At 52.1% G+C, this 26098-nt stretch overlaps 1 protein-coding gene across 22 annotated transcripts in view; it reads right to left on the bottom strand.

Moving 5' to 3' along the window:
• The window catches only part of LOC138922838 (ATP-binding cassette sub-family D member 2-like), a 200543-nt gene that overhangs the window by 104445 nt on the left and 70000 nt on the right, over nucleotides 1–26098 (bottom strand). Inside the window, exon 8 of one of the 22 annotated variants that reach the window (XM_070259249.1) lies at nucleotides 22112–22147. The exons of the other annotated variants lie outside the window; for them this stretch is intronic. Coding sequence (XP_070115350.1) covers nucleotides 22145–22147 — 3 coding nt within the window. The 3' untranslated portion in view covers nucleotides 22112–22144. Of the gene's footprint in view, nucleotides 1–22111; nucleotides 22148–26098 lie in introns of those variants that run through there. 22 annotated transcript variants of the gene reach the window in all.

Genomic DNA, 26098 nt, shown 5'->3' with positions numbered 1-26098 from the left:
AAAGTCAAACACCGTGTGATCTCACTCATGAGCAGAAGATAAAAACAATCACAAACACACACAGAGCCACGGAGATTGGATTGCTGGTTACCATAGGGGGAGGGGGGGAGGGGAGAGAGCAAAAGGGGTGATGAGGCTCACATGGGAGGTGACGGACTATAGTTAGTTTTTGGGTGGTGAACACGATGTAATCTACACAGAACTCGAAATATATTACAACGTACATCTGAAAGCTATATGATGTTAGAATCCACTGTTACTGCAATAAAATAAAATACAATACAATACAATAAAATACAACACAATAAAGAAGTGTAGGAGCCTCAAGAGGCTGACAGGCTTTTGAAAAGTTATTCTAGGGATTTTTACGGCTTAGCTCAGGGCGGCAGACACCAGCCTGAGACACAGCTGTGACACAGTCACTAACTTCAACTAAATTATATTCCGACCGGAGGAAAATCAAAACTACTATAATAATAATAATTTATCAAAGGCCTCACTTTGTGCCAGATCCTGTGCTAACTGCTTTGCACCAACTATCTCACTTAATCCTCACATCCCAAAGCTAGGTTACCGCTACTCTCCCCATTTTAAAGGTGAGGAGACGGAAGCAGAATGATGGCAATCTGCCTGGAATTCACAGAAGGATTCTCTATGTAATGACGTGACTTTTGGACAAGACTTAAAGGTTTAACACATTACAGTGAAGATGCAGATCCCAGTATCACAGAACGCGAAAAACAGTGAGTCCTGCCAAGTGCATTAAAACACTAATTATGGATCCTCACAATCTCTTGGCCTGTTTTCTCAGAGGAGGGAAAACCCAGTGTGAAAAACCCTTGATGAGAGGTCTGCAGAGGAGGACTACGTCTGGTCTTTAAAGCCGGGAACTATCCCAGTAGATTCGGAGTCAGTGGGCCCAGAGGAGGCCTTGAGCGTCTCTGTTCTTTGAAAAAGCCCCACAGGCTACACTTCCGTGCCCTTGGAGTTGGGCAGTTCGGTCATGCCCTACATCGGGACGTTTCAGTCCACAACGGGGGTCCCAGAAGATTAGTCCCATGTGGCCTAGGTGTGTAGGAGGCTCTGCCATCTAGGATTAGGAACTCGGTGGTGTTTGCACAGTCTCGAGATTGCCTGACTGTGACACACTCCTCAGAACTGATCCCCACTGTTAAGCAAAGCATGACGGGACTGCCTTAGATTCTCCACGGTTCCAGACCCTGCACTGTTTACATGACTGCACACGCAGAGGGCACCGTGTCTGAGGCAGAGAGCAGCTCGAATCACACAAGCTCTCGACAGAGAGTCAGGGAAAGGCGTGCTCTGCTTACACGACTCTCTACTTTTCTCTGTGTCTGAACCATTTCATAGCTAATCTGCTCTTTTTAACCGAACAGCTTTGCAGAAAAGAAAAAAAAAAAAAAAGGTTACCAACAAATACTAAACAAACCAATATAAACAATACATATTAAATAAGCCTAACCCTACTATGCTACTGAAAAGGCGTTTATTTCCCTGGGATAATTTTGACAGCATTAGATTGTTTTCCCAAGAGCAGCCAAGTCGAGGGAGATTATTTCGAATTCCACGGTGCTACAGATGCGGTCAGTAGCAACTGCAAGCTGGAAAGGAAACAAAGTTGGGTGTAATCCATTCAAGTTCACACGTTTCACCAGGGACAGCCTCCGAGCCTTTAATACTTATGTATGCATTTATCCATTTATTTAATCAACCACTACTAACGCCTACTACAGGCCAGACGCTGCTCTAAGTACTTTACGGCTATGAAATATCCTCTCACCTTTACACTCACCTATGGAGTGTGTATGATAATCATCCCCGTTTGACAGATCAGGAAACGGACACACAGAATGGTACGGTAACTTGCCCAAGTTCACACAGCCCGTAGGTGGCAGAGCTAGGACCCGTCTGACAGAGTCTGGCTCCAGAGTCCACGCTCCGAATCACCACGCTTAGTCTCCAAAAACCTATAGAAAGCGCCAGCCTTAACCGAAAAGTTTTGTTTTCCCCACCCTACAGTCCCTACGCGGCCCCAGGCTCCAGGGCACTCTTTCAGCTCCTCTGACAGGCCATACTCCTCCCTTGCCCCGTCCCAACGCTCTCCCGCACAAGTCCTCCTTTTCTTGTAGGCATCTGCTCTCAGCTTCAACATCACTGCCTAAGCCACAAAGTCTATCAGTAAATGCCGTATTTCTCAGCACCCAACACGAAATAGTTTTTACGTATCTCCTAGGTAACTAGTCGCTGCCTATCTGTCCTTTCCAACTAGGCTGTGAGGCCCAGTACGTCAAACACCCTGTCAGTCTTGCTCACCAAGTGTCCAGACCACTGAACAACGCACCGACCAGAGGAAAGGAAGGACTTGTCCCAAGGTCAGCTCTCCAGACTTTCTGTGCAAGGAGGGAACGAACGGAGCACCCTCGAGCCTCACGCTTTCTCTGCCAGACTTTCAAGTGTGGGACACATACCTGTGCTCACAATGCTCCCCGGACAGCTAGACTTCCGCACAGTCAAGGGCTTTGGAAAGCACTGGCTCTGCACACAAACGTTACGTGGCCCTCGACAGGCCACTTCCCCTGAACCGGCCTGAGCTTCAGGGGCACAACAGGCTTCATGAAAACCCCAACGGAACGTAGCCTCTAAAGGAGGGAGACCTGCACTCCTCAGAACGCATCGAGACCAGTGTCCTTATCGACTTCGCGTCTGTCCCTCCAAGAAGCCAAGACCCCGGGGGCCGCTTCAGCGCCCGACTCCCGGGCACCGCGTCCCCAGGCTGGCCCCGTGCCCGGCACACACCGCCCGTTCCATGAACGAGTGACGCGCACGAAGAGACCCCCCCCCCCCCCCCCCCCCCCCCCCCCCCCCCGCTCCGCGCGCCGCACAGCTGTCCCGCGACCTGACGGGCACCTCTCGGCGCACAAGCCTATTCCTCAGAAACACGCTCGCCTCCCACCAGCCCCCAGGCCCACGCCCCCAGGTACCTCTCCCAGACGGCATCATCTTCGCAGGCGCCCTGGTCGTCCGTGTCCGGCGAGCAGGAAGAGCGGGAGCTGAAGGAGGGCCACCTCAGGCCAGCGGCCATGGCTGTGGAGGGCCCGGGCTGCTGTGCCCAGCGGGGACACGGAGCGGCGTCCACGGACGAGCCCGGCCCGGGAGAGAGCCGCAGAGCGCGGCCGGACTCCGCGGGGCTCGGCTCTGGCCAGGCAGGCGCGGCTCGCCGACGCCTCCCACGCCTCCCGCGACGGTGGCCCGGCAGCCGCGCGCGCTCCTCTCCTCGCGGGCGCGCGCCGCCGCCCAGACGCTCCCAGGCCGTTGCCCCGCCCCCTCCGGCGGTGGACTGCGGACAGGGACAGGGACACCCTCCTGGGAGAACTCCTGGGGCCCCGCCCACACGCTTCGGACCTTCGCGGAGCGGGAAGGTGCGCTGACAGGGACGCAGGGTCCCCGCCAAGCTCGCTCTCGGGGAACTGCAGCCTCCTCCCTCGGGTTTTACTCGAACGTCAGACCCGAAACCACGCAACGTCTACAAGCAAACCCTTTGACATCAGTCTTAGCAGCCTATGTTCAAGTACCACGTCTGACTGGGCAATGGAAACAAAATACAAAATGAACAAACGGGACTACATCAAAGTAAAAAAATCTTCTGCACGGCAAAGGAAACCATCCACAAAACCAAAACGCAACCTAACACCTGGGAGAAGATACTTGCAAACCGTATGTCGGATAAGGGGTTAATACCCAAAATACAGAAAGAACTCATACACCTCAACAACAAAACAAATCAACAACCCAATTAAAAAAACGGGCAAAAGATCTGAGCAGTGACTTCTCCAAAGGAGATATCCGGATGGCCAACAGGCCTATGGAGAGGTGCTCAACATCATTAGCGATCAGACAAGTGCAAATGAAAACTACCATGAGACGTCACCTTACTCTGGTCAGAATGGCTCTAAGTAGCAAGACAAGAGACAAGTGTCGGAGAGGATGTGGAGAGACGGGAACTCTCCTGCACTGCTGGTGGGGGCGCAGACTGGTGCAGCCACTATGGAAAGCAGCAGGGAGTATCCTCAGAAAACTAAGAATAGATCTACCGTTATGATCCGGCTATCCCACTGCTGGCTATTCATCCAAAGAACTCGAAGACACAAATGCAGAAAGACACGTGCACCCCTAGGTTCACTGCAGCATTATTCACAACAGCCAAAACTTGGAAGCAACCTAGGTGCCCATCAAGGGAGGAATGGATAAAGAAGATGTGGTACGTATACACAATGGAATACTACTCGGCCATAAGAAATGATGAGACCCGGCCATTTGTGACAACCTGGATGGACCCTGAGGGTATTATGTGAAGTGAAATAAATCAGAGGGAGAAAGTCAAACACCGTGTGATCTCACTCATGAGCAGAAGATAAAAACAATCACAAACACACACAGAGCCACGGAGATTGGATTGCTGGTTACCATAGGGGGAGGGGGGGAGGGGAGAGAGCAAAAGGGGTGATGAGGCTCACATGGGAGGTGACGGACTATAGTTAGTTTTTGGGTGGTGAACACGATGTAATCTACACAGAACTCGAAATATATTACAACGTACATCTGAAAGCTATATGATGTTAGAATCCACTGTTACTGCAATAAAATAAAATACAATACAATACAATAAAATACAACACAATAAAGAAGTGTAGGAGCCTCAAGAGGCTGACAGGCTTTTGAAAAGTTATTCTAGGGATTTTTACGGCTTAGCTCAGGGCGGCAGACACCAGCCTGAGACACAGCTGTGACACAGTCACTAACTTCAACTAAATTATATTCCGACCGGAGGAAAATCAAAACTACTATAATAATAATAATTTATCAAAGGCCTCACTTTGTGCCAGATCCTGTGCTAACTGCTTTGCACCAACTATCTCACTTAATCCTCACATCCCAAAGCTAGGTTACCGCTACTCTCCCCATTTTAAAGGTGAGGAGACGGAAGCAGAATGATGGCAATCTGCCTGGAATTCACAGAAGGATTCTCTATGTAATGACGTGACTTTTGGACAAGACTTAAAGGTTTAACACATTACAGTGAAGATGCAGATCCCAGTATCACAGAACGCGAAAAACACTGAGTCCTGCCAAGTGCATTAAAACACTAATTATGGATCCTCACAATCTCTTGGCCTGTTTTCTCAGAGGAGGGAAAACCCAGTGTGAAAAACCCTTGATGAGAGGTCTGCAGAGGAGGACTACGTCTGGTCTTTAAAGCCGGGAACTATCCCAGTAGATTCGGAGTCAGTGGGCCCAGAGGAGGCCTTGAGCGTCTCTGTTCTTTGAAAAAGCCCCACAGGCTACACTTCCGTGCCCTTGGAGTTGGGCAGTTCGGTCATGCCCTACATCGGGACGTTTCAGTCCACAACGGGGGTCCCAGAAGATTAGTCCCATGTGGCCTAGGTGTGTAGGAGGCTCTGCCATCTAGGATTAGGAACTCGGTGGTGTTTGCACAGTCTCGAGATTGCCTGACTGTGACACACTCCTCAGAACTGATCCCCACTGTTAAGCAAAGCATGACGGGACTGCCTTAGATTCTCCACGGTTCCAGACCCTGCACTGTTTACATGACTGCACACGCAGAGGGCACCGTGTCTGAGGCAGAGAGCAGCTCGAATCACACAAGCTCTCGACAGAGAGTCAGGGAAAGGCGTGCTCTGCTTACACGACTCTCTACTTTTCTCTGTGTCTGAACCATTTCATAGCTAATCTGCTCTTTTTAACCGAACAGCTTTGCAGAAAAGAAAAAAAAAAAAAAAGGTTACCAACAAATACTAAACAAACCAATATAAACAATACATATTAAATAAGCCTAACCCTACTATGCTACTGAAAAGGCGTTTATTTCCCTGGGATAATTTTGACAGCATTAGATTGTTTTCCCAAGAGCAGCCAAGTCGAGGGAGATTATTTCGAATTCCACGGTGCTACAGATGCGGTCAGTAGCAACTGCAAGCTGGAAAGGAAACAAAGTTGGGTGTAATCCATTCAAGTTCACACGTTTCACCAGGGACAGCCTCCGAGCCTTTAATACTTATGTATGCATTTATCCATTTATTTAATCAACCACTACTAACGCCTACTACAGGCCAGACGCTGCTCTAAGTACTTTACGGCTATGAAATATCCTCTCACCTTTACACTCACCTATGGAGTGTGTATGATAATCATCCCCGTTTGACAGATCAGGAAACGGACACACAGAATGGTACGGTAACTTGCCCAAGTTCACACAGCCCGTAGGTGGCAGAGCTAGGACCCGTCTGACAGAGTCTGGCTCCAGAGTCCACGCTCCGAATCACCACGCTTAGTCTCCAAAAACCTATAGAAAGCGCCAGCCTTAACCGAAAAGTTTTGTTTTCCCCACCCTACAGTCCCTACGCGGCCCCAGGCTCCAGGGCACTCTTTCAGCTCCTCTGACAGGCCATACTCCTCCCTTGCCCCGTCCCAACGCTCTCCCGCACAAGTCCTCCTTTTCTTGTAGGCATCTGCTCTCAGCTTCAACATCACTGCCTAAGCCACAAAGTCTATCAGTAAATGCCGTATTTCTCAGCACCCAACACGAAATAGTTTTTACGTATCTCCTAGGTAACTAGTCGCTGCCTATCTGTCCTTTCCAACTAGGCTGTGAGGCCCAGTACGTCAAACACCCTGTCAGTCTTGCTCACCAAGTGTCCAGACCACTGAACAACGCACCGACCAGAGGAAAGGAAGGACTTGTCCCAAGGTCAGCTCTCCAGACTTTCTGTGCAAGGAGGGAACGAACGGAGCACCCTCGAGCCTCACGCTTTCTCTGCCAGACTTTCAAGTGTGGGACACATACCTGTGCTCACAATGCTCCCCGGACAGCTAGACTTCCGCACAGTCAAGGGCTTTGGAAAGCACTGGCTCTGCACACAAACGTTACGTGGCCCTCGACAGGCCACTTCCCCTGAACCGGCCTGAGCTTCAGGGGCACAACAGGCTTCATGAAAACCCCAACGGAACGTAGCCTCTAAAGGAGGGAGACCTGCACTCCTCAGAACGCATCGAGACCAGTGTCCTTATCGACTTCGCGTCTGTCCCTCCAAGAAGCCAAGACCCCGGGGGCCGCTTCAGCGCCCGACTCCCGGGCACCGCGTCCCCAGGCTGGCCCCGTGCCCGGCACACACCGCCCGTTCCATGAACGAGTGACGCGCACGAAGAGACCCCCCCCCCCCCCCCGCTCCGCGCGCCGCACAGCTGTCCCGCGACCTGACGGGCACCTCTCGGCGCACAAGCCTATTCCTCAGAAACACGCTCGCCTCCCACCAGCCCCCAGGCCCACGCCCCCAGGTACCTCTCCCAGACGGCATCATCTTCGCAGGCGCCCTGGTCGTCCGTGTCCGGCGAGCAGGAAGAGCGGGAGCTGAAGGAGGGCCACCTCAGGCCAGCGGCCATGGCTGTGGAGGGCCCGGGCTGCTGTGCCCAGCGGGGACACGGAGCGGCGTCCACGGACGAGCCCGGCCCGGGAGAGAGCCGCAGAGCGCGGCCGGACTCCGCGGGGCTCGGCTCTGGCCAGGCAGGCGCGGCTCGCCGACGCCTCCCACGCCTCCCGCGACGGTGGCCCGGCAGCCGCGCGCGCTCCTCTCCTCGCGGGCGCGCGCCGCCGCCCAGACGCTCCCAGGCCGTTGCCCCGCCCCCTCCGGCGGTGGACTGCGGACAGGGACAGGGACACCCTCCTGGGAGAACTCCTGGGGCCCCGCCCACACGCTTCGGACCTTCGCGGAGCGGGAAGGTGCGCTGACAGGGACGCAGGGTCCCCGCCAAGCTCGCTCTCGGGGAACTGCAGCCTCCTCCCTCGGGTTTTACTCGAACGTCAGACCCGAAACCACGCAACGTCTACAAGCAAACCCTTTGACATCAGTCTTAGCAGCCTATGTTCAAGTACCACGTCTGACTGGGCAATGGAAACAAAATACAAAATGAACAAACGGGACTACATCAAAGTAAAAAAATCTTCTGCACGGCAAAGGAAACCATCCACAAAACCAAAACGCAACCTAACACCTGGGAGAAGATACTTGCAAACCGTATGTCGGATAAGGGGTTAATACCCAAAATACAGAAAGAACTCATACACCTCAACAACAAAACAAATCAACAACCCAATTAAAAAAACGGGCAAAAGATCTGAGCAGTGACTTCTCCAAAGGAGATATCCGGATGGCCAACAGGCCTATGGAGAGGTGCTCAACATCATTAGCGATCAGACAAGTGCAAATGAAAACTACCATGAGACGTCACCTTACTCTGGTCAGAATGGCTCTAAGTAGCAAGACAAGAGACAAGTGTCGGAGAGGATGTGGAGAGACGGGAACTCTCCTGCACTGCTGGTGGGGGCGCAGACTGGTGCAGCCACTATGGAAAGCAGCAGGGAGTATCCTCAGAAAACTAAGAATAGATCTACCGTTATGATCCGGCTATCCCACTGCTGGCTATTCATCCAAAGAACTCGAAGACACAAATGCAGAAAGACACGTGCACCCCTAGGTTCACTGCAGCATTATTCACAACAGCCAAAACTTGGAAGCAACCTAGGTGCCCATCAAGGGAGGAATGGATAAAGAAGATGTGGTACGTATACACAATGGAATACTACTCGGCCATAAGAAATGATGAGACCCGGCCATTTGTGACAACCTGGATGGACCCTGAGGGTATTATGTGAAGTGAAATAAATCAGAGGGAGAAAGTCAAACACCGTGTGATCTCACTCATGAGCAGAAGATAAAAACAATCACAAACACACACAGAGCCACGGAGATTGGATTGCTGGTTACCATAGGGGGAGGGGGGGAGGGGAGAGAGCAAAAGGGGTGATGAGGCTCACATGGGAGGTGACGGACTATAGTTAGTTTTTGGGTGGTGAACACGATGTAATCTACACAGAACTCGAAATATATTACAACGTACATCTGAAAGCTATATGATGTTAGAATCCACTGTTACTGCAATAAAATAAAATACAATACAATACAATAAAATACAACACAATAAAGAAGTGTAGGAGCCTCAAGAGGCTGACAGGCTTTTGAAAAGTTATTCTAGGGATTTTTACGGCTTAGCTCAGGGCGGCAGACACCAGCCTGAGACACAGCTGTGACACAGTCACTAACTTCAACTAAATTATATTCCGACCGGAGGAAAATCAAAACTACTATAATAATAATAATTTATCAAAGGCCTCACTTTGTGCCAGATCCTGTGCTAACTGCTTTGCACCAACTATCTCACTTAATCCTCACATCCCAAAGCTAGGTTACCGCTACTCTCCCCATTTTAAAGGTGAGGAGACGGAAGCAGAATGATGGCAATCTGCCTGGAATTCACAGAAGGATTCTCTATGTAATGACGTGACTTTTGGACAAGACTTAAAGGTTTAACACATTACAGTGAAGATGCAGATCCCAGTATCACAGAACGCGAAAAACACTGAGTCCTGCCAAGTGCATTAAAACACTAATTATGGATCCTCACAATCTCTTGGCCTGTTTTCTCAGAGGAGGGAAAACCCAGTGTGAAAAACCCTTGATGAGAGGTCTGCAGAGGAGGACTACGTCTGGTCTTTAAAGCCGGGAACTATCCCAGTAGATTCGGAGTCAGTGGGCCCAGAGGAGGCCTTGAGCGTCTCTGTTCTTTGAAAAAGCCCCACAGGCTACACTTCCGTGCCCTTGGAGTTGGGCAGTTCGGTCATGCCCTACATCGGGACGTTTCAGTCCACAACGGGGGTCCCAGAAGATTAGTCCCATGTGGCCTAGGTGTGTAGGAGGCTCTGCCATCTAGGATTAGGAACTCCGTGGTGTTTGCACAGTCTCGAGATTGCCTGACTGTGACACACTCCTCAGAACTGATCCCCACTGTTAAGCAAAGCATGACGGGACTGCCTTAGATTCTCCACGGTTCCAGACCCTGCACTGTTTACATGACTGCACACGCAGAGGGCACCGTGTCTGAGGCAGAGAGCAGCTGGAATCACACAAGCTCTCGACAGAGAGTCAGGGAAAGGCGTGCTCTGCTTACACGACTCTCTACTTTTCTCTGTGTCTGAACCATTTCATAGCTAATCTGCTCTTTTTAACCGAACAGCTTTGCAGAAAAGAAAAAAAAAAAAAAAGGTTACCAACAAATACTAAACAAACCAATATAAACAATACATATTAAATAAGCCTAACCCTACTATGCTACTGAAAAGGCGTTTATTTCCCTGGGATAATTTTGACAGCATTAGATTGTTTTCCCAAGAGCAGCCAAGTCGAGGGAGATTATTTCGAATTCCACGGTGCTACAGATGCGGTCAGTAGCAACTGCAAGCTGGAAAGGAAACAAAGTTGGGTGTAATCCATTCAAGTTCACACGTTTCACCAGGGACAGCCTCCGAGCCTTTAATACTTATGTATGCATTTATCCATTTATTTAATCAACCACTACTAACGCCTACTACAGGCCAGACGCTGCTCTAAGTACTTTACGGCTATGAAATATCCTCTCACCTTTACACTCACCTATGGAGTGTGTATGATAATCATCCCCGTTTGACAGATCAGGAAACGGACACACAGAATGGTACGGTAACTTGCCCAAGTTCACACAGCCCGTAGGTGGCAGAGCTAGGACCCGTCTGACAGAGTCTGGCTCCAGAGTCCACGCTCCGAATCACCACGCTTAGTCTCCAAAAACCTATAGAAAGCGCCAGCCTTAACCGAAAAGTTTTGTTTTCCCCACCCTACAGTCCCTACGCGGCCCCAGGCTCCAGGGCACTCTTTCAGCTCCTCTGACAGGCCATACTCCTCCCTTGCCCCGTCCCAACGCTCTCCCGCACAAGTCCTCCTTTTCTTGTAGGCATCTGCTCTCAGCTTCAACATCACTGCCTAAGCCACAAAGTCTATCAGTAAATGCCGTATTTCTCAGCACCCAACACGAAATAGTTTTTACGTATCTCCTAGGTAACTAGTCGCTGCCTATCTGTCCTTTCCAACTAGGCTGTGAGGCCCAGTACGTCAAACACCCTGTCAGTCTTGCTCACCAAGTGTCCAGACCACTGAACAACGCACCGACCAGAGGAAAGGAAGGACTTGTCCCAAGGTCAGCTCTCCAGACTTTCTGTGGAAGGAGGGAACGAACGGAGCACCCTCGAGCCTCACGCTTTCTCTGCCAGACTTTCAAGTGTGGGACACATACCTGTGCTCACAATGCTCCCCGGACAGCTAGACTTCCGCACAGTCAAGGGCTTTGGAAAGCACTGGCTCTGCACACAAACGTTACGTGGCCCTCGACAGGCCACTTCCCCTGAACCGGCCTGAGCTTCAGGGGCACAACAGGCTTCATGAAAACCCCAACGGAACGTAGCCTCTAAAGGAGGGAGACCTGCACTCCTCAGAACGCATCGAGACCAGTGTCCTTATCGACTTCGCGTCTGTCCCTCCAAGAAGCCAAGACCCCGGGGGCCGCTTCAGCGCCCGACTCCCGGGCACCGCGTCCCCAGGCTGGCCCCGTGCCCGGCACACACCGCCCGTTCCATGAACGAGTGACGCGCACGAAGAGACCCCCCCCCCCCCCCCCCGCTCCGCGCGCCGCACAGCTGTCCCGCGACCTGACGGGCACCTCTCGGCGCACAAGCCTATTCCTCAGAAACACGCTCGCCTCCCACCAGCCCCCAGGCCCACGCCCCCAGGTACCTCTCCCAGACGGCATCATCTTCGCAGGCGCCCTGGTCGTCCGTGTCCGGCGAGCAGGAAGAGCGGGAGCTGAAGGAGGGCCACCTCAGGCCAGCGGCCATGGCTGTGGAGGGCCCGGGCTGCTGTGCCCAGCGGGGACACGGAGCGGCGTCCACGGACGAGCCCGGCCCGGGAGAGAGCCGCAGAGCGCGGCCGGACTCCGCGGGGCTCGGCTCTGGCCAGGCAGGCGCGGCTCGCCGACGCCTCCCACGCCTCCCGCGACGGTGGCCCGGCAGCCGCGCGCGCTCCTCTCCTCGCGGGCGCGCGCCGCCGCCCAGACGCTCCCAGGCCGTTGCCCCGCCCCCTCCGGCGGTGGACTGCGGACAGGGACAGGGACACCCTCCTGGGAGAACTCCTGGGGCCCCGCCCACACGCTTCGGACCTTCGCGGAGCGGGAAGGTGCGCTGACAGGGACGCAGGGTCCCCGCCAAGCTCGCTCTCGGGGAACTGCAGCCTCCTCCCTCGGGTTTTACTCGAACGTCAGACCCGAAACCACGCAACGTCTACAAGCAAACCCTTTGACATCAGTCTTAGCAGCCTATGTTCAAGTACCACGTCTGACTGGGCAATGGAAACAAAATACAAAATGAACAAACGGGACTACATCAAAGTAAAAAAATCTTCTGCACGGCAAAGGAAACCATCCACAAAACCAAAACGCAACCTAACACCTGGGAGAAGATACTTGCAAACCGTATGTCGGATAAGGGGTTAATACCCAAAATACAGAAAGAACTCATACACCTCAACAACAAAACAAATCAACAACCCAATTAAAAAAACGGGCAAAAGATCTGAGCAGTGACTTCTCCAAAGGAGATATCCGGATGGCCAACAGGCCTATGGAGAGGTGCTCAACATCATTAGCGATCAGACAAGTGCAAATGAAAACTACCATGAGACGTCACCTTACTCTGGTCAGAATGGCTCTAAGTAGCAAGACAAGAGACAAGTGTCGGAGAGGATGTGGAGAGACGGGAACTCTCCTGCACTGCTGGTGGGGGCGCAGACTGGTGCAGCCACTATGGAAAGCAGCAGGGAGTATCCTCAGAAAACTAAGAATAGATCTACCGTTATGATCCGGCTATCCCACTGCTGGCTATTCATCCAAAGAACTCGAAGACACAAATGCAGAAAGACACGTGCACCCCTAGGTTCACTGCAGCATTATTCACAACAGCCAAAACTTGGAAGCAACCTAGGTGCCCATCAAGGGAGGAATGGATAAAGAAGATGTGGTACGTATACACAATGGAATACTACTCGGCCATAAGAAATGATGAGACCCGGCCATTTGTGACAACCTGGATGGACCCTGAGGGTATTATGTGAAGTGAAATAAATCAGAGGGAGAAAGTCAAACACCGTGTGATCTCACTCATGAGCAGAAGATAAAAACAATCACAAACACACACAGAGCCACGGAGATTGGATTGCTGGTTACCATAGGGGGAGGGGGGGAGGGGAGAGAGCAAAAGGGGTGATGAGGCTCACATGGGAGGTGACGGACTATAGTTAGTTTTTGGGTGGTGAACACGATGTAATCTACACAGAACTCGAAATATATTACAACGTACATCTGAAAGCTATATGATGTTAGAATCCACTGTTACTGCAATAAAATAAAATACAATACAATACAATAAAATACAACACAATAAAGAAGTGTAGGAGCCTCAAGAGGCTGACAGGCTTTTGAAAAGTTATTCTAGGGATTTTTACGGCTTAGCTCAGGGCGGCAGACACCAGCCTGAGACACAGCTGTGACACAGTCACTAACTTCAACTAAATTATATTCCGACCGGAGGAAAATCAAAACTACTATAATAATAATAATTTATCAAAGGCCTCACTTTGTGCCAGATCCTGTGCTAACTGCTTTGCACCAACTATCTCACTTAATCCTCACATCCCAAAGCTAGGTTACCGCTACTCTCCCCATTTTAAAGGTGAGGAGACGGAAGCAGAATGATGGCAATCTGCCTGGAATTCACAGAAGGATTCTCTATGTAATGACGTGACTTTTGGACAAGACTTAAAGGTTTAACACATTACAGTGAAGATGCAGATCCCAGTATCACAGAACGCGAAAAACACTGAGTCCTGCCAAGTGCATTAAAACACTAATTATGGATCCTCACAATCTCTTGGCCTGTTTTCTCAGAGGAGGGAAAACCCAGTGTGAAAAACCCTTGATGAGAGGTCTGCAGAGGAGGACTACGTCTGGTCTTTAAAGCCGGGAACTATCCCAGTAGATTCGGAGTCAGTGGGCCCAGAGGAGGCCTTGAGCGTCTCTGTTCTTTGAAAAAGCCCCACAGGCTACACTTCCGTGCCCTTGGAGTTGGGCAGTTCGGTCATGCCCTACATCGGGACGTTTCAGTCCACAACGGGGGTCCCAGAAGATTAGTCCCATGTGGCCTAGGTGTGTAGGAGGCTCTGCCATCTAGGATTAGGAACTCCGTGGTGTTTGCACAGTCTCGAGATTGCCTGACTGTGACACACTCCTCAGAACTGATCCCCACTGTTAAGCAAAGCATGACGGGACTGCCTTAGATTCTCCACGGTTCCAGACCCTGCACTGTTTACATGACTGCACACGCAGAGGGCACCGTGTCTGAGGCAGAGAGCAGCTGGAATCACACAAGCTCTCGACAGAGAGTCAGGGAAAGGCGTGCTCTGCTTACACGACTCTCTACTTTTCTCTGTGTCTGAACCATTTCATAGCTAATCTGCTCTTTTTAACCGAACAGCTTTGCAGAAAAGAAAAAAAAAAAAAAAGGTTACCAACAAATACTAAACAAACCAATATAAACAATACATATTAAATAAGCCTAACCCTACTATGCTACTGAAAAGGCGTTTATTTCCCTGGGATAATTTTGACAGCATTAGATTGTTTTCCCAAGAGCAGCCAAGTCGAGGGAGATTATTTCGAATTCCACGGTGCTACAGATGCGGTCAGTAGCAACTGCAAGCTGGAAAGGAAACAAAGTTGGGTGTAATCCATTCAAGTTCACACGTTTCACCAGGGACAGCCTCCGAGCCTTTAATACTTATGTATGCATTTATCCATTTATTTAATCAACCACTACTAACGCCTACTACAGGCCAGACGCTGCTCTAAGTACTTTACGGCTATGAAATATCCTCTCACCTTTACACTCACCTATGGAGTGTGTATGATAATCATCCCCGTTTGACAGATCAGGAAACGGACACACAGAATGGTACGGTAACTTGCCCAAGTTCACACAGCCCGTAGGTGGCAGAGCTAGGACCCGTCTGACAGAGTCTGGCTCCAGAGTCCACGCTCCGAATCACCACGCTTAGTCTCCAAAAACCTATAGAAAGCGCCAGCCTTAACCGAAAAGTTTTGTTTTCCCCACCCTACAGTCCCTACGCGGCCCCAGGCTCCAGGGCACTCTTTCAGCTCCTCTGACAGGCCATACTCCTCCCTTGCCCCGTCCCAACGCTCTCCCGCACAAGTCCTCCTTTTCTTGTAGGCATCTGCTCTCAGCTTCAACATCACTGCCTAAGCCACAAAGTCTATCAGTAAATGCCGTATTTCTCAGCACCCAACACGAAATAGTTTTTACGTATCTCCTAGGTAACTAGTCGCTGCCTATCTGTCCTTTCCAACTAGGCTGTGAGGCCCAGTACGTCAAACACCCTGTCAGTCTTGCTCACCAAGTGTCCAGACCACTGAACAACGCACCGACCAGAGGAAAGGAAGGACTTGTCCCAAGGTCAGCTCTCCAGACTTTCTGTGCAAGGAGGGAACGAACGGAGCACCCTCGAGCCTCACGCTTTCTCTGCCAGACTTTCAAGTGTGGGACACATACCTGTGCTCACAATGCTCCCCGGACAGCTAGACTTCCGCACAGTCAAGGGCTTTGGAAAGCACTGGCTCTGCACACAAACGTTACGTGGCCCTCGACAGGCCACTTCCCCTGAACCGGCCTGAGCTTCAGGGGCACAACAGGCTTCATGAAAACCCCAACGGAACGTAGCCTCTAAAGGAGGGAGACCTGCACTCCTCAGAACGCATCGAGACCAGTGTCCTTATCGACTTCGCGTCTGTCCCTCCAAGAAGCCAAGACCCCGGGGGCCGCTTCAGCGCCCGACTCCCGGGCACCGCGTCCCCAGGCTGGCCCCGTGCCCGGCACACACCGCCCGTTCCATGAACGAGTGACGCGCACGAAGAGACCCCCCCCCCCCCCCCGCTCCGCGCGCCGCACAGCTGTCCCGCGACCTGACGGGCACCTCTCGGCGCACAAGCCTATTCCTCAGAAACACGCTCGCCTCCCACCAGCCCCCAGGCCCACGCCCCCAGGTACCTCTCCCAGACGGCATCATCTTCGCAGGCGCCCTGGTCGTCCGTGTCCGGCGAGCAGGAAGAGCGGGAGCTGAAGGAGGGCCACCTCAGGCCAGCGGCCATGGCTGTGGAGGGCCCGGGCTGCTGTGCCCAGCGGGGACACGGAGCGGCGTCCACGGACGAGCCCGGCCCGGGAGAGAGCCGCAGAGCGCGGCCGGACTCCGCGGGGCTCGGCTCTGGCCAGGCAGGCGCGGCTCGCCGACGCCTCCCACGCCTCCCGCGACGGTGGCCCGGCAGCCGCGCGCGCTCCTCTCCTCGCGGGCGCGCGCCGCCGCCCAGACGCTCCCAGGCCGTTGCCCCGCCCCCTCCGGCGGTGGACTGCGGACAGGGACAGGGACACCCTCCTGGGAGAACTCCTGGGGCCCCGCCCACACGCTTCGGACCTTCGCGGAGCGGGAAGGTGCGCTGACAGGGACGCAGGGTCCCCGCCAAGCTCGCTCTCGGGGAACTGCAGCCTCCTCCCTCGGGTTTTACTCGAACGTCAGACCCGAAACCACGCAACGTCTACAAGCAAACCCTTTGACATCAGTCTTAGCAGCCTATGTTCAAGTACCACGTCTGACTGGGCAATGGAAACAAAATACAAAATGAACAAACGGGACTACATCAAAGTAAAAAAATCTTCTGCACGGCAAAGGAAACCATCCACAAAACCAAAACGCAACCTAACACCTGGGAGAAGATACTTGCAAACCGTATGTCGGATAAGGGGTTAATACCCAAAATACAGAAAGAACTCATACACCTCAACAACAAAACAAATCAACAACCCAATTAAAAAAACGGGCAAAAGATCTGAGCAGTGACTTCTCCAAAGGAGATATCCGGATGGCCAACAGGCCTATGGAGAGGTGCTCAACATCATTAGCGATCAGACAAGTGCAAATGAAAACTACCATGAGACGTCACCTTACTCTGGTCAGAATGGCTCTAAGTAGCAAGACAAGAGACAAGTGTCGGAGAGGATGTGGAGAGACGGGAACTCTCCTGCACTGCTGGTGGGGGCGCAGACTGGTGCAGCCACTATGGAAAGCAGCAGGGAGTATCCTCAGAAAACTAAGAATAGATCTACCGTTATGATCCGGCTATCCCACTGCTGGCTATTCATCCAAAGAACTCGAAGACACAAATGCAGAAAGACACGTGCACCCCTAGGTTCACTGCAGCATTATTCACAACAGCCAAAACTTGGAAGCAACCTAGGTGCCCATCAAGGGAGGAATGGATAAAGAAGATGTGGTACGTATACACAATGGAATACTACTCGGCCATAAGAAATGATGAGACCCGGCCATTTGTGACAACCTGGATGGACCCTGAGGGTATTATGTGAAGTGAAATAAATCAGAGGGAGAAAGTCAAACACCGTGTGATCTCACTCATGAGCAGAAGATAAAAACAATCACAAACACACACAGAGCCACGGAGATTGGATTGCTGGTTACCATAGGGGGAGGGGGGGAGGGGAGAGAGCAAAAGGGGTGATGAGGCTCACATGGGAGGTGACGGACTATAGTTAGTTTTTGGGTGGTGAACACGATGTAATCTACACAGAACTCGAAATATATTACAACGTACATCTGAAAGCTATATGATGTTAGAATCCACTGTTACTGCAATAAAATAAAATACAATACAATACAATAAAATACAACACAATAAAGAAGTGTAGGAGCCTCAAGAGGCTGACAGGCTTTTGAAAAGTTATTCTAGGGATTTTTACGGCTTAGCTCAGGGCGGCAGACACCAGCCTGAGACACAGCTGTGACACAGTCACTAACTTCAACTAAATTATATTCCGACCGGAGGAAAATCAAAACTACTATAATAATAATAATTTATCAAAGGCCTCACTTTGTGCCAGATCCTGTGCTAACTGCTTTGCACCAACTATCTCACTTAATCCTCACATCCCAAAGCTAGGTTACCGCTACTCTCCCCATTTTAAAGGTGAGGAGACGGAAGCAGAATGATGGCAATCTGCCTGGAATTCACAGAAGGATTCTCTATGTAATGACGTGACTTTTGGACAAGACTTAAAGGTTTAACACATTACAGTGAAGATGCAGATCCCAGTATCACAGAACGCGAAAAACACTGAGTCCTGCCAAGTGCATTAAAACACTAATTATGGATCCTCACAATCTCTTGGCCTGTTTTCTCAGAGGAGGGAAAACCCAGTGTGAAAAACCCTTGATGAGAGGTCTGCAGAGGAGGACTACGTCTGGTCTTTAAAGCCGGGAACTATCCCAGTAGATTCGGAGTCAGTGGGCCCAGAGGAGGCCTTGAGCGTCTCTGTTCTTTGAAAAAGCCCCACAGGCTACACTTCCGTGCCCTTGGAGTTGGGCAGTTCGGTCATGCCCTACATCGGGACGTTTCAGTCCACAACGGGGGTCCCAGAAGATTAGTCCCATGTGGCCTAGGTGTGTAGGAGGCTCTGCCATCTAGGATTAGGAACTCGGTGGTGTTTGCACAGTCTCGAGATTGCCTGACTGTGACACACTCCTCAGAACTGATCCCCACTGTTAAGCAAAGCATGACGGGACTGCCTTAGATTCTCCACGGTTCCAGACCCTGCACTGTTTACATGACTGCACACGCAGAGGGCACCGTGTCTGAGGCAGAGAGCAGCTGGAATCACACAAGCTGTCGACAGAGAGTCAGGGAAAGGCGTGCTCTGCTTACACGACTCTCTACTTTTCTCTGTGTCTGAACCATTTCATAGCTAATCTGCTCTTTTTAACCGAACAGCTTTGCAGAAAAGAAAAAAAAAAAAAAAGGTTACCAACAAATACTAAACAAACCAATATAAACAATACATATTAAATAAGCCTAACCCTACTATGCTACTGAAAAGGCGTTTATTTCCCTGGGATAATTTTGACAGCATTAGATTGTTTTCCCAAGAGCAGCCAAGTCGAGGGAGATTATTTCGAATTCCACGGTGCTACAGATGCGGTCAGTAGCAACTGCAAGCTGGAAAGGAAACAAAGTTGGGTGTAATCCATTCAAGTTCACACGTTTCACCAGGGACAGCCTCCGAGCCTTTAATACTTATGTATGCATTTATCCATTTATTTAATCAACCACTACTAACGCCTACTACAGGCCAGACGCTGCTCTAAGTACTTTACGGCTATGAAATATCCTCTCACCTTTACACTCACCTATGGAGTGTGTATGATAATCATCCCCGTTTGACAGATCAGGAAACTGACACACAGAATGGTACGGTAACTTGCCCAAGTTCACACAGCCCGTAGGTGGCAGAGCTAGGACCCATCTGACAGAGTCTGGCTCCAGAGTCCACGCTCCGAATCACCACGCTTAGTCTCCAAAAACCTATAGAAAGCGCCAGCCTTAACCGAAAAGTTTTGTTTTCCCCACCCTACAGTCCCTACGCGGCCCCAGGCTCCAGGGCACTCTTTCAGCTCCTCTGACAGGCCATACTCCTCCCTTGCCCCGTCCCAACGCTCTCCCGCACAAGTCCTCCTTTTCTTGTAGGCATCTGCTCTCAGCTTCAACATCACTGCCTAAGCCACAAAGTCTAACAGTAAATGCCGTATTTCTCAGCACTCAACACAGAATGGCTTTTACGTATCTCCTAGGTAATTAGTTGCTGCCTATCTGTCCTTTCCAACTAGGCTGCGAGGTCCAGTACGTCAAACACCCTGTCAGTCTTGCCCACCAAGTGTCCAGACCACTGAACACGCACCGACCCGAGGAAAGGAAGTCCCAAAGTCAACTCTCCAGACTTTCTGTGGAAGGAGGGAACGAACGGAGCACCCTCCAGCCTCACGCTTTCTTTGCCAGACTTTCAAGTGTGGGACACACACCTGTGCTCACAATGCTCCCCGGACAGCCCCCACTGCACCCCTAACAGGTAGACTTCTGCCCAGTCAAGGCCTTTGGAAAGCACTGGCTCTGCACACGAATATTATGCGGCCCTCCACAGGCCACTTCCCCTGAACCGGCCTGAGCTTCAGGGCCACGACAGGCTTCGTGAAAACCCCAACGGAACGTAGCCTCGAAAAGAGGGAGACCTGCACCCCTCAGAACGCATCGAGACCAGTGTCGTTACCGACGTCGCGTCTGGCCTTCCAAGAAGCCAAGACCACGGGCGCCGCTTCAGCGCCCGACTCCCGGGCACCGCATCCCCAGGCTGGCCCCTGGGCACGTGCCCGGCACACACCGCCCGTTCCACGAACGCGTGAAGCGCACGAAGAGACCCCCTCGCTGCCCGCGCCGCGCAGCTGTCCCGCGGCCTGACGGGCACCTCTCGGCGCACAAGCCTATTCCTCAGGGACACGCTCGCCTCCCACCAGCCCCCAGGCCCACGCCCCCAGGTACCTCTCCCAGATGGAATCCTCTTCGCAGGCGCCCTGGTCGTCCGTGTCCGGCGAGCAGGAAGAGCGGGAGCTGAAGGAGGGCCTCCTCAGGCTAGCGGCCGTGGCTGTGGAGGGCCCGGGCTGCTGTGCGCAGCGGGGACACGGAGCGGCGTCCAGGGACGCCGGGGGAACGGGCGAGCCCGGCCCAGCAGAGAGCAGCAGAGCGCGGCCGGACTCCGCCGGGCTCGGCTCTGGGCAGGCAGGCGCGGCTGGCCGACGCCTCCCCGGACGGCGGCCCAGCAGCCGTGCGCGCTCCCCGCGCGCGCGCGCGCGCCGCCGCCCAGAGGCTCCCTGGCCGCTGCCCCGCCCCACCCCCCCCCCCCCTCAGGCGGTGGACTGCGGACAGGGACAGGGACACCCTCCTGGGAGAACTGCTGGGGCCCCGCCCACACGCTCGCTCTCGGGGAACTGCAGCCTCCTCGGGTCTGACTGCAATGCCACACCCGAAACCATGCAACGTCTAGAAGAAAACATAGGCAGTATGCCCTTTGACAGCAGTCTTAGCAGCCTACTTTCAAGTACCATGTCTGACTGGGCAATGGAAACAAAGTACAAAATGAACAAACGGGACTACATCAAAGTGAAAAAAAATCTTCTGCACGGCAAAGGAAACCATCCACAAAACCAAAACACAACCTAACAACTGGGAGAAGATACTTGCAAACCATATATCGGATAAGGGGTTTATATCCAAAACACAGAAAGAACTCCGACAGCTCAACAACAACAAAAAATCAACAACCCGATTAAAAAGACGGGCAAAAGATCTGAGCAGTGACTTCTCCAAAGAAGGTATACGGGTGGCCAACAGGCATATGGAAAGGGGCTCAACATCATTAGCGATCAGAGGAAGGCAAATCAAAACTACAAGGAGAGGTCACCTTCCTCTGGTCAGAATGGCTCTAATTAACAAGACAGGAGACAAGTGTCGGAGAGGATGTGGAGAGAAGGGAACTCTCCTACACTGCTGGTGGCAGTGCAGACTGGTGCAGCCACCATGGAAAGCCGTATGGAGTATCCTCAGAAAACTAAGAATACATCTACCATATGTATGATCCAGCTAGCCCACTGCTGGGTATTTATCCAAAGAACTGGAAAACACCAATGCAGAAAGACACATGCACCCCTAGGTTCACTGCAGCATTATTCACAACAGCCAAAACTTGGAAGCAACCTAGGTGCCCATCAAGGGAAGTATGGACAGAGAAGATGTGGTGTGTATACACAATGGAATGCTACTCGGCCCTAAGAAACGATGAGATCCGGCCATTTGTGACAACGTGGATGGACCTTGAGGGTATTATGCGAAGTGAAATAAATCAGAGGGAGAAAGTCAAACACCGTGTGATCTCACTCATGAGTACATGATAAAAACAATGACGAACACGCACAGAGCAACGGAGATTGGATTGGTGGTTACCGTAGGGGGAGGGGGGGAGGGGAGAGAGCCAAAGGGGCGATGAGGCTCACATGTGAGGTGACGGACTATAATTAGTTTTTGGGCGGTGAACACGACGTAATCTACACAGAATTCGAAATGTATTACAACGTACCTCTGGAAAGCTACGTGATGTTAGAATCCACTGTCACTGCAATAAAGTAAAATAAAATAAAATAAAACAAAATAAAATAAAGAAGTGTAGGAGCCTCAAGAGGCTAACAGGCTTTTGCAAAGTTATTCTAGGGATTTTTACGGCTTGGCTCAGGGCGGCAGACACCAGCCTGAGACACAGCTGTGACATAGCCACGAACTTCAACTCGACTATATTCCGACTGGAGGGAAGTCAAAACTACTGTAATCATAATTTATTGAAGGCTTCGCTTTGTGCCAGATCCTGCGCCGACTGCTTTGCACCAACTGTCTCGTTTAATCCTCACATCCAAAAGGTAGGTTACCGTTATTCTCCCCATTGTAAAGGTGAGGAGAGGAGGCGGAAGCAGAAAGATGGCAACCTGCCTGGAATTCACAGAAGGATTCTCTAGGTAATGACGTGACTTTTGGACAAGACTTAAAGGTTTAACACATGACAGTGAAGACGCAGGTCCCAGTATCACAGAACGTGAAAAACACTGAGTCCTGCCAAATGGATTAAAACACTAACTATGGATCCTCACAATCTCTTGGCCTGTTTTCTCAGGTGAGGGAAAACCCGGTGTGGAAAACCGTTGAGGAGATGTCTGCAGATGAGGACTATGGCTGGTCTTTAAAGCCGGGAACTATCCCAGTAGATTCTGAGTCAGTGGGTCCAGAGTAGGCCTCGAGCGTCTCCGTTCTTTGACAGAGCCCCACAGGCTACACTCCCGTGCCCTTGGAGTTGGGAAGTACCGTCAGGCGCTACATCAGGACGTTTCAGTCAACAACGGGGGTCCCAAAAGATTAGTCCCATAGAGCCAAGGTGTATAGGAGGCTCTGCCATCTAGGTTTATGAACTCCGTGGTGCTTGCACGCTCACGAGATTGCCTGACCGTGACGCACTCCTCAGAACCTAGCCCCACTGTTAAGCAAAGCTTGACTGCACTGCCTTAGATTCTCCACGGTTCCGGACCCTGCACGGTTTAGATGACTGCACACGCAGAGGGCACCGCGTCTGAGGCAGAGAGCGGCTGGAGTCACAAAAGCTCTCGACGGAGAGTCAAGGAAAGGCGTGCTCTGCTTACACGACTCTCTACTTTTCTCTGGGTCTGAACTATTTTACAGCTAATCTACTTTTTTTAACCGAGCAGCTTTGCCAAGAAAAAGTTACCAACAAATACCAGCCAAACCAATATAAGCGATACCTATTAAATAAGCCTGACCCTACTAGGCTACTGACAAGGCTTTTCTTTCCCTGGGATAATCTGGACAGCATTAGATTCTGTTACCAAGAGCAGCCAAGTCGAGGGAGATTATTTCTAATTCCACAGTGCCACAGATGCGGTCAGTAGCAACTGCAAGCTGGAAAGGAAACAAAGCCGGGTGTAATCCATTCCAGTTCACACGTTGCACGAGGGACAGCCTCCAAGCCTTGAATACTTATGTATGCATTTATCCATTTATTTAATCAACCACTACTAACGCCTACTGAAGGCCAGACACTGCTCTAAGTACTTTACGGACATGAAATAGCCTCTAACCTTTACACTCACCTATGGAGTGTGTGTTATAATCATCCCCGTTTTACAGATCAGGAAACTGACACACAGAATGGTACAGTAACTTGCCCAAGTTCACACAGCCCGTAGGTGGCAGAGCTAGGACCCGTTTGACAGAGTCTGGCTCCAGAGTCCACGCTCCGAATCACCACGCTTGGTCTCCAAAAACCTATAGAAAGCGCCAGCCTTAACCGAAAAGTTTTGTTTTCCCCACCCTACAGTCCCTACGCGGCCCCAGGCTCCAGGGCACTCTTTCAGCTCCTCTGACAGGCCATACTCCTCCCTTGCCCCGTCCCAACGCTCTCCCGCACAAGTCCTCCTTTTCTTGTAGGCATCTGCTCTCAGCTTCAACATCACTGCCTAAGCCACAAAGTCTAACAGTAAATGCCGTATTTCTCAGCACTCAACACAGAATGGCTTTTACGTATCTCCTAGGTAATTAGTTGCTGCCTATCTGTCCTTTCCAACTAGGCTGCGAGGTCCAGTACGTCAAACACCCTGTCAGTCTTGCCCACCAAGTGTCCAGACCACTGAACACGCACCGACCCGAGGAAAGGAAGTCCCAAAGTCAACTCTCCAGACTTTCTGTGGAAGGAGGGAACGAACGGAGCACCCTCCAGCCTCACGCTTTCTTTGCCAGACTTTCAAGTGTGGGACACACACCTGTGCTCACAATGCTCCCCGGACAGCCCCCACTGCACCCCTAACAGGTAGACTTCTGCCCAGTCAAGGCCTTTGGAAAGCACTGGCTCTGCACACGAATATTATGCGGCCCTCCACAGGCCACTTCCCCTGAACCGGCCTGAGCTTCAGGGCCACGACAGGCTTCGTGAAAACCCCAACGGAACGTAGCCTCGAAAAGAGGGAGACCTGCACCCCTCAGAACGCATCGAGACCAGTGTCGTTACCGACGTCGCGTCTGGCCTTCCAAGAAGCCAAGACCACGGGCGCCGCTTCAGCGCCCGACTCCCGGGCACCGCATCCCCAGGCTGGCCCCTGGGCAGGTGCCCGGCACACACCGCCCGTTCCACGAACGCGTGAAGCGCACGAAGAGACCCCCTCGCTGCCCGCGCCGCGCAGCTGTCCCGCGGCCTGACGGGCACCTCTCGGCGCACCAGCCTATTCCTCAGGGACACGCTCGCCTCCCACCAGCCCCCAGGCCCACGCCCCCAGGTACCTCTCCCAGATGGAATCCTCTTCGCAGGCACCCTGGTCGTCCGTGTCCGGCGAGCAGGAAGAGCGGGAGCTGAAGGAGGGCCTCCTCAGGCTAGCGGCCGTGGCTGTGGAGGGCCCGGGCTGCTGTGCCCAGCGGGGACACGGAGCGGCGTCCAGGGACGCCGGGGGAACGGGCGAGCCCGGCCCAGCAGAGAGCAGCAGAGCGCGGCCGGACTCCGCCGGGCTCGGCTCTGGGCAGGCAGGCGCGGCTGGCCGACGCCTCCCCGGACGGCGGCCCAGCAGCCGTGCGCGCTCCCCGCGCGCGCGCGCGCGCCGCCGCCCAGAGGCTCCCTGGCCGCTGCCCCGCCCCACCCCCCCCCCCCCTCAGGCGGTGGACTGCGGACAGGGACAGGGACACCCTCCTGGGAGAACTGCTGGGGCCCCGCCCACACGCTCGCTCTCGGGGAACTGCAGCCTCCTCGGGTCTGACTGCAATGCCACACCCGAAACCATGCAACGTCTAGAAGAAAACATAGGCAGTATGCCCTTTGACAGCAGTCTTAGCAGCCTACTTTCAAGTACCATGTCTGACTGGGCAATGGAAACAAAGTACAAAATGAACAAACGGGACTACATCAAAGTGAAAAAAAATCTTCTGCACGGCAAAGGAAACCATCCACAAAACCAAAACACAACCTAACAACTGGGAGAAGATACTTGCAAACCATATATCGGATAAGGGGTTTATATCCAAAACACAGAAAGAACTCCGACAGCTCAACAACAACAAAAAATCAACAACCCGATTAAAAAGACGGGCAAAAGATCTGAGCAGTGACTTCTCCAAAGAAGGTATACGGGTGGCCAACAGGCATATGGAAAGGGGCTCAACATCATTAGCGATCAGAGGAAGGCAAATCAAAACTACAAGGAGAGGTCACCTTCCTCTGGTCAGAATGGCTCTAATTAACAAGACAGGAGACAAGTGTCGGAGAGGATGTGGAGAGAAGGGAACTCTCCTACACTGCTGGTGGCAGTGCAGACTGGTGCAGCCACCATGGAAAGCCGTATGGAGTATCCTCAGAAAACTAAGAATACATCTACCATATGTATGATCCAGCTAGCCCACTGCTGGGTATTTATCCAAAGAACTGGAAAACACCAATGCAGAAAGACACATGCACCCCTAGGTTCACTGCAGCATTATTCACAACAGCCAAAACTTGGAAGCAACCTAGGTGCCCATCAAGGGA

This window comes from Equus caballus, unplaced genomic scaffold (assembly GCF_041296265.1).
Source record: "Equus caballus isolate H_3958 breed thoroughbred unplaced genomic scaffold, TB-T2T haplotype1-0000016, whole genome shotgun sequence".
NCBI classification, from domain to species: Eukaryota; Metazoa; Chordata; class Mammalia; order Perissodactyla; family Equidae; genus Equus; species Equus caballus.
This window is presented reverse-complemented; position numbering and strand designations above follow the sequence as displayed.